We start from the raw sequence: 9,204 nt of genomic DNA on the forward strand, positions 1-9,204 counted from the left end.
TGAATGGCAGAGCTCAGAACGTTGTCATCAGCGGCGTGGAGTTTAGTTGGAGGCCTGTAACTAGTGGTGTCCCCCAGGGGTCAGTACTCGGCCCAGTCTTGTTCAACTTCTTCATCAAAGACCTGGATGAAGGGACAGAGTGTACCCTCAGCAAGTTTGCTGATGACACAAAACTGGAAGGAGTGGCTGATACACCAGAAGGCTGTGCTGCCATTTAGCAAGACCTGGACAGCCTGGAGAGTTGGGCAGAGAGGAACCTGATGAGGTTCAACAAGGGCAAGTGCAGGGTCCTGCACCTGGGGAGGAACAATCCCATGCACCAGTACAGGCTTGGGGCGGAGTGGCTGGAAAGCAGCCCTGTGGAGAGGGACCTTGGTGTCCTGGTGGATGACAGGTTAACCATGAGCCAGCAGTGTGCCCTTCTTGCCAAGAAGGCCAATGGGATCCTGGAGTGCATTAAGAAGAATGTGGCCAGCAGGTCGAGAGAGGTTCTCCTCCCCTTCTACTCTGCCCTAGTGAGTCCCCATGTGGATTACTGCGTGCAGTTCTGGGCTCCCCAGTTCAAGAAAGATGAGAAACTACTGGAGAGAGTCCAGCGGAGGGCTACGAGGATGATGAGGGGACTGGAACATCTCTCCTAGAAGACAAGGCTGAGGGAGCTGGTCTTGTTTAGCCTGAGGAAGAGAAGGCTGAGAGGAGCCCTTCTAAATGCCATAAATATCTTAAGGGTGGCTGTCAAGAGGGCGGGCCCAAACCCTTTTCAGTGGTGCCCAGCGACGGGACAAGGGGTAATGGGCACAAACTGAAGCACAGGATGTTCCGTCTGAACATGAGGAAGAACTTCTTCCCTATGAGGGTGACAGAGCACTGGAACAGGCTGCCCAGGGAGGTTGTGGATTCTCCTTCTCTGGAGACATTCAAGACCTGCCTGGGCAAGGTCCTGTGCAGCCTGCTGTAGGTGACCCTGCTTCAGCAGGGGGGTCGGACTTGATGACCCACAGAGGTCCTTTCCAACCCCTAACATTCTGTGATTCTGTGATTGTGTGATTGTGTGATTTCGTGGTTTTCTAACTTCCTGTCAGTATGAACTTCCCACATGCTCTGAGAAGAGCTCCCTGGTTCTTGTTTGCAGCTGATCTCACCATTGCTTCACCAGGCCCGTATGGACCATTCGGTCACTGATCAACTACAGTAGCAGGATGCTCAGCTGAAGGTGGCAGCAAGAACAGTTTTTTCACTGGCAGAAAGGCCAACAGGATACAGGTGAAATATGGAAATAAACTACTTTTGGTTTTAGTAGAGCCTTTTAGTACTGATAATATTTTAGATCTGGAATTAATGTAAAGGTGATATTGGGCTCCTTGATACTGAGATGAAGGGTTTATTAGCTCAAGCATAGAATGCTAATGAAATATTTAATGCTTCCAGGACTTTGGTAAGTATTTCTAGAGTAACCTCCACTGTCTTTTATAGATGTACAAGTCTGGGTCAGTGTTACTTCATGGCTGTCTGCGACAGGCATGACTGGGTTGTATAGATATGGTCTAAGACTGTCTTTTCTATTATATTCTTGTACTGTTTTGTACAAAAGGAACCTTGTCCTTAAGAAGGCTTCTAGGCCCCTTGGTAATACAAATAATGAATAATATCAGCTTTAGATTCCTCTATAATTTGCATGCCAAAAGAAGTAATGTTAGGTTTTTGTCCTTAGGTCTTTCAGTTATTACGCTGTACAAGCCTGTATAAAATTATAACTAAAGCTGCTAGAAGTTTTCTTTCACATTTTTCTTAATAGTGAAAGCTTTCCATTTTATAAAAATGAAAATAGCACTTCAAGTGAGTTCTTTAATGATTACATTTGTAATAAGAAATACTTAAATCCGAAGTGTGTTGGATTTTTATTTTCTTCTGTTAATGTTCCTTTTCCCTTCTCGTCCCTGTTTTTACAGTGACCAAGAAAGAGAAGAGGAAAAAAAAGAATGATAAAACAATTTATGTTTTTATTGAAAGATTGGGGAGGATAGCAAATGTATATTCCCATTTTGAAACCTCTCTACTTTCAGCCAGGAGCAGGTGGAGAGTCATCGCGGCTCATGGAGCACAGCTGTGACAAACTCACATTGACCAACTCTGCTGAACAGATATTCTGCCATATTCTAGGCAAGCAGAAGATTCAGGAGGGCTTCAGGAAAACGCATTGCAGCTATCCAACCTGAACTAATTCAGGAACAGAGTTTTGAATTTTGGCAAGTAATTTTTTTAAAAAAAAGGGAAAATTGATGTGCAGTCCTTGGAGAACTGGTATGTTATGTGTTTGCATTATATTGTCTACATTCTCTAGACCCTACATTTCTGATAATTGACATGTTTGTTCAGCATGGTGCACCAAATAGTTAATGTTTAATAAATAGTGAATATTATATACTGCATCTAGAGCCTTCCTATCATGAGGTTATTATCTGAAATGGCCAGAAGTCCAGTCATCCACAGCAGCCTTTGCTTAGCGGCCAGGCAACGTGAATGGCTGCCACCAAACTGATTCCTGGAGACTGTGCTGCTGAAGGCCTGACACCTCTGCTGACCAGTCAAACACGTCCTGAAGCGGTTGTTTGCCTTGCTGACGTAGGATGGAAGTGCCCAGCACATCCTGGCAGACCAGCTGTTGGCATCTAAACTATCTAGTTTGTTGTAAAGAACCAGGTTTCTCCCCTGTTGCTGGATCCAAAGTTTTGGTTGCCGGCCCGGTGCCAAGGCCCAGGCTGCGAGGACGTTGCTCGCTCAGCTCTTTTGGCGCGCTGGGTTTGTGTCAAGGCTTTAGTGAAGGCTAATGGCTGCCCTGCCAGGCTCCAGCCAAACCATATGCCTCGGTGAGGCAACTGACTCAGGGTGTCCCATTTTCCAGGGTTACGCTGAAGCCATTCTCTTGTGAATCTTTTAGCAAAATTATGACTGATGGTCCAGCAGAAGCTTTAAGGGAGACAACAAAAAAGAAACAGGAGCAGCTCTGAGGTAGCTTGGAGGGACGACATTGCTGAGGCAGCCTGGAAGCGGCAGCCAGTGCAGAGATGGCAGCGGGGCAGCTCGGAGACATGGAGAGGGAAAAAAGCCTGCCGGCAGCCCGGAGGGAGACGGCAGGAGGCACCTTTAAGATGAGAGATTTGAAGGTACCATGTGAGGGAGAGTGAGAAAATGTGTGAAAACGCCTGGGGAGTAACGAACCGAGCGGGCGCAGAAGCACCAGGCAGCCTGAAGATGGCGCCGAGGCAGCACAGGGGCCCCCAGAGCCCAGCGATGGTGCGGCTGGGGCAGCCTTGAGGCCCCTCTCAGCCCGGCGGTGGCACTGAGCCAGCGTGGAGGCAGGGCTTAGAGAAAGCACTGAAGGCTGAAGAGAGGCCGAGATGGCTCTGAGGCGGTTTGCAGGCTCAGGTCAGCGCCGGGGCGGCACGGAGACTTGCACCTCAGGCACCTGCAGGTAGAGCCTCTAACCTTGCAGAGGGACGGGCAGAGCTCTTTGAGCTCCTTGCTATCCATCCAGAGACTGCAGAATGACCTGCCTTGTTTTTGTCTCTGCTAAACACACAACAAGTGATATGTTGGGCAGTTAACACGGGGAGAAGGGAGGTGGTTAGCAGTCAGATGCAGTGTCCTGTTAGCTGTTCAGAGCAGCCAGAGGGCATGTGGAGATGTCACTGTTTGAGGGCGCCGTCTTGCCTTACAGACATTGTTCATTTACTACTTGTTGGCTTTGCCAGCTTGTTCTGTGTTCCCAGCTGTACCCTTCAGCTCTTCTTTGCAGTAACAAACTTGAATTCAGTGCTGCCTGTGAGGAGCTGCAGCAAGGCACTGATACCTGCTGGAGCTCACAGTGTATGCCTATGTGGACCTACATGGTGCATGGCCATACACCTACGCACATGACCTACATGGTAATGGCTAGGCTCTGAGGAGGCTGGAGGGAAGAATCAGCTGTGCTCTGGGAGCAGCATTAATTGCATTGGAGCATAGTTGTGCCTGAAATCATAAGCCTCCTTCAGAGAGAAAAATTTATTCTGGAGAATTTCTCTCTGTGACATGCAGCTATGGATGGATGGAGTTTGTAAGGACAGAGGTCTCGGGTCTGATCCAATTGCAGCCCAGTTCTAAAGGAAGAGGCTGCAAATCAGTCCAAGGACTCTGTTGAATCGTGCTTTGTGCTTGTGGTTTGTGATGTAACCAGCAGTTCTTGATGGAATTACAACTGCCCTGCTCACATTCACCTGCTATTTGCTCTGTATTAAGTTAACAATAGTAAATAAACTGTGTATTAGATTTCAAGCTGACCTGTTCATGCCAAATGAATTCGTCTTGCCCACAGGCTGCCCTAATTTAAAACATACGTATCCGTTTAAATCCTGTTGCTTCCATATATTAAGCTACTGTTTAGGTTTTTGCCTCATCAATATTCTTCACTGTTTTGAATAGATGTGTAGTTTGCCATGGGTTTGGATCAAAAGTGTTTTCCGATAGTTTGGGGTTTTTTTTGTGTGTGTGTATGTGTGTGAAGGGTGGTAGAGGAATAGAAGTGAGGAGGACTATCGTGGCATTGTACAGCAGTTACACCTATCGCCCGAAACCAACAGAAGACACTTCTCCTGTTCTTATACAGGCAAAACCTTCATTAGAATCAAAGGAAGTTTAATTGCAGGCAAGATGGGGTCCTTGTTTAGTGAAAATACAGCTGAAGTCAGGAGAACTATTTTATGTTATTATATTTCCCATACAGCTGTATAAGTCTCATAGAACACAGATAGAAGTTTTCAGTTTTTTTGCAGATTTCTAATGGATGAAAGGATTTTATACGTAAAATAGTAAATAGAGTTTCTCCTATAGGAGAAATTTAAAAAAATTGGAGCCTAATGTCAGACTTGAAAGAACATATTTATGCCTCTAAATAAGTATCCTGGGCTTTTTACAAGTGCTGAGCTCTGCTAGCCCCCACTGCTCTTAGGATACGGTTTCTAAGGCTGAACGTCTTTTAACTGCATGTTCTTGCAAAGAAATGCTAAGAATATGTGGTAGGTCAAAGTGGCTCCTTATCTTTGTGCGGAGATAAGGGCTGCTGTTCCTCCTAGGAAACAGTGTCTTAGAAGCGGAAGGCTACACTTCTTATCATTCAAGTATGTGCCATAAAGGGGTAAAAATAGGGACGTGGAGGATAAGAAAGCTGAAACCAAGGCACCTGCTACCCACAGAAGGAAACCTGGGAGTGAAATAAGACTGAGAGTCTCTTCTGTTTTGAATACTGCAGATCTTCACTTACAGGAGTAAAGAATTTGCCTGTAAAAGCCTCTGAGATTACTGATACAAGAAAAGGCTTATGGGACTTAGACTCTTGACTTTACCATGCAGGCTAAACTCCATTTACTGAGTTTTACAGAAGCCAATAATGTCAGAGTTGGCTGAGAGAATTAGATTTCAATACCTATTAAACATTTACAGTATATCCTAAATCCCCATTGAAAACCCTTTAGTTTGTGACCTAAACAGAAACAATTAAACAGAAGAGTTGAAATAAAGTATTCAAATTGTATTCCTTTTGCCCAATAATGCATAGTTCATTCAATCTCACATTATTTTAATCCAATATTGACTTTGTCATGTTATATAATGCAGTCTATTACAATGATTGCCATTCCTTAAATGCCAGTTTTCCTTTAAAACAAGCAGCAACAACAACCAGCCTCATACCCTTCTCCAAACCTTGTTTGCAAGGATTTTCATTTGCATCACTAATGTACAGATTTACACAGAGCAGAAAAAGGGGATATTCTTATTCGTAGAAATTCTGCCTTTTATACTACCTGCAACCACATTCTGCCACTTTCATCCCTTCATAGTTATATATCAAAGTGGGTACACCAGCATCATCCTTATAAAGAATGGAGATTGAATCCAATTTGGTTGGAACACAACAGGCCTTGGAAGCTTTCTTCGGGTTTTGGAGATGCACCAGAGTTTGGACAATAGCATGTTTTGTTGGGGTAACGTTATCTGTCAGAGGGAAGAAGCAACCTCCTTTACACTCAAAAGCCTCATAATCTTTTGGTGCAATGATCCAGGAATCCCAGCCAATCTCTTCAAAGTTCACATGGAGGGAAGTTCTCCGGCAGTGGTTGGCTCCAATGCTTCTCTTGCTTCTGGAGGAATGCTGGTGGGGCCCAGTGATGGCCTTTTCCTCTCCCTGTTCTTCCTCTTCAGATGAAGTGTTGTTCTTTCCTAATTTCTTTAGCACACTTTCTTGTTCATGAACAATCATCTCCCGGAGCTCCACTTTGGTCTCCTTTGTCCCGTTGCTGCGGTCATTGGAGAACACTATTAGCAGGGGCAGATTTTTAGTGTCAGGGGTAACACTGATATCCAGCTTCCCACAAGTGAAACTACTCAGAGCTTTACTCTCTATAACAACCTCTAGCTTGTTTTTAGTCTTCAGTTTGTCTGCCCTGACCCATCTTTTCACAGCACTGGACACTTCAAACATCTCCCAACCACATTCCTGGATATTATGGGAGACAAGTAAAGATTTGGTATTTTCTAGTTTTTCCCAGTGGTCACCATCTAGAATATCATAAATGACCATGTTGCCTTCCAGCCTAGAGAGAGACCCAACTTCCCTGTGACAGGAGATATAAATTCTCAGTTCAGCTCTAGTGATTTCCTCATATCGTGGAATAGAGATGTTGAAGAACAAGATGTGTTTCTGAAATGGTTTTTCTTCCGGTGAAGCTGAAGAAACAACATCTGCAATAGGAAATTAAAACACGTCGTTACAGTGCTTCTGACTGTCCAAGTAACTTGCTTTAAAAGACGCAGGATGTATTCTGGGGGTAAAATAAAAGCATGGCTACCCAGCATTAAAACTAAATAATACCATCTTCTGGCCAAGTTTCAAGAGCGGGGAGTGAGAAGTGGAAATGGAGGTCCCTGGTGTAGGTAGTATTTTCAGCAAGATTGCATGGTCAGGTGAGTGTGTGGAGGGGAACAGGAAGAGACTGTCTAGAACAAGCTGTGGATGCTGCTGGTCAGTATTAAGTACATAAATAACGCATCTGGGGAGTGTTCAGATTTAGCAATTTCAGAATAGATTTTTACACAAAGAATTCCTAAAGAAGCCTGTGAATTTCCTACTCTTATCATCATGCGATAGGATGAACTGCCCTCCTAATACAGAGAAATATGCTACGTATTTAATTGTCTCTAAAAACTAGCTGTTGTGAGGCTTTTGCTGTTGTCTTTAAAAACTTTGAAAGCAGCTTGGAGTACTGGGAGTTTGGGGAAATAGAAAAGTTTTTGAAAATTCTGAACTGAAGCTTCAGAGTCTGTCTAAACTGGGACTTGCTGATAAACAGCCTTTCATGCCCAGGTCCCAGTCTGTTCCAGGCTGGACTCACTAAGCTTGTGTGGATTTTGTTTGGATTTTTTTTCTGCGAAGGTATGTGCAGTACCAGTGACTCTGTCTTGGGAGGAGCAGATATTTGACTGGGAGCTTAGATTGGTAATGTTTAAAAGTCATCAATGACTGATGTCTGTTTGATGGTCAAAGTAAGATAATTACTCAATCATGACTAGGTTTTAGGGCAATTTTAATTGGCTAATGTTGACACTTCTTCACAGTGTTTACTCGCTAAAGCAGTCAGAGAGGAGAGTGAGATATGGAAACTATAATCTATCTCACAGTGTTAAGGTTTCTTTACATTTCAGGACTAGGGGCACTAATTTGGGAATCTGGAGTCCTCTGTAGTGCTGTTATCTGTCTATACCTATTTTTCACATAAACAGAAGCTTCGACTCCTTGTCTCATTTTTATCACAAGGATTGCATTTGCTTCTATCTTTTTTACTGTTTCTTTCGACGGAGATTTTAGAAGTCTATTTAATGTTACACAGACAGGGATCTCATATTTTTTCAGTTGAGACAAGCTTGACTACCCCTTTCCATATAAATCTTTCCATCTAAACCAGAATGTTGGGGGAGCACTGCTGTTCCTTGCTTGGATCCAGAGACACATTTCTCAGTTGGCTGCTATAGTTTTTAAGCATGAGAAGAGCACACCTGAAAGAAGAGCTCTCTAGTATGGATGTCTCAATTATCAACGATTAAAAGTTTGCATTCTAACATTAAAACTCAGTCCCAAATCTCTAGCTCTGAGAAACATGGTTCATGTAAACCCTGTTATTCAGTGCATCATCTCAGTTGATAGGTTTGAGAAGATAGTATTGTACAGTAAAAATGTAAAAGAAGAAAACTAAAGGTAATTGCATTTTTTTGAAGATTGAAAGTAACTATGGAACAAGAGTACAATCCAAAATTTTCATCTGCTTAATTTCTTAAGAATCTGTGGAATTTAGGTACTCAGTTCCCTCTGAATTTGGAAATAATCTGAGTACCTACTCTCCATATGCTTTAAAAATTCTTGTTCACTTATTTAGGACTTCTCCTACCTTCAGTACTGAAGCTCCTTACAATATTGGATGCAGGGATGGAGGACTTGTCTGCAGCATATCTGTTGTATAAATCAATCATGAACTGTGGTGGTTCTTCTTTGGTCTTCACTTGTGAGTGGACTTTTGACAAATTCGAACTCCTTAGTAAGTCTGTCTTCATATTCTCCAGGAAAGTTTTAAAGTTGAAATGAGTCTCATCTTCCACTTCCCTAGGATCATGAAAGAGTTCATCAGACTTTCTCATAGCTGATAACTTTTCCCAGTCTCCCAAAGGTTTGCTTCTTGTCAAACAGGCGATGATGTTGAAAACAGACAGTGAAGCTAATACTCCAAAATAATGCATTTCTTCTATATTTACTTTCTGGTGGAAAGACTAGAGAACAACGGCTTTTTAGCTGCGTAAAAATCTTTTTTTCATTACAGGCAGAGGAAAGGAGACGGAAGGCAAACAAATGCAATGCCCTTTGCAAATCACTTTCTTGTGCTCTTTTTGCAGTCTGCTTCAAACCCCAGCCTCTTGTCAGTTGTCAGGCAGTTTGGTTGTACACTTGCCCTTATCAGAGTCATTGATGCCATGCTTCAGCTTCTGTTATCTAGCAAAGCTCTTAGTTAATGAAGATTCTGTAAACATCTGACAAACACATTGGCTGGGGGGAAGGACATTGTATATTGTAAAGAATCCACATTTCACTTTAGGGTCATCATTGCTTAATTACACTCTTCT

At 43.3% G+C, this 9,204-nt stretch overlaps 1 protein-coding gene across 1 annotated transcript; it reads right to left on the minus strand.

The window, feature by feature from the left end:
* Window positions 1-5,597: 5,597 nt before the first annotated feature.
* GDF2 (growth differentiation factor 2) lies at window positions 5,598-8,988 on the minus strand. Its single transcript, XM_009940388.2, has 2 exons — window positions 8,478-8,988; window positions 5,598-6,777 (listed from the first exon to the last, which is right to left on the minus strand). The coding sequence occupies exons 1-2, from the start codon at window positions 8,821-8,823 to the stop codon at window positions 5,837-5,839; spliced, it is 1,287 nt and encodes a 428-aa protein (XP_009938690.1). The 5' UTR covers window positions 8,824-8,988; the 3' UTR covers window positions 5,598-5,836.
* Window positions 8,989-9,204: the final 216 nt, after the last annotated feature.

This window comes from Opisthocomus hoazin, chromosome 6, assembly GCF_030867145.1.
Source record: "Opisthocomus hoazin isolate bOpiHoa1 chromosome 6, bOpiHoa1.hap1, whole genome shotgun sequence".
In the NCBI taxonomy this organism is placed as follows: Eukaryota; Metazoa; Chordata; class Aves; order Opisthocomiformes; family Opisthocomidae; genus Opisthocomus; species Opisthocomus hoazin.

What these genes read in the sequence shown, in the direction of transcription:
- GDF2 (XM_009940388.2), bottom strand. Translation starts at nt 8,823, where the DNA reads ATGCATTATTTTGGAGTATTAGCTTCACTGTCTGTTTTCAACATCATC. An exon ending in AAGGAGCTTCAGTACTGAAG is followed by an intron (nt 6,778 to 8,477) that starts GTAGGAGAAGTC and finishes TTCCTATTGCAG; the next exon opens with ATGTTGTTTCTTCAGCTTCA.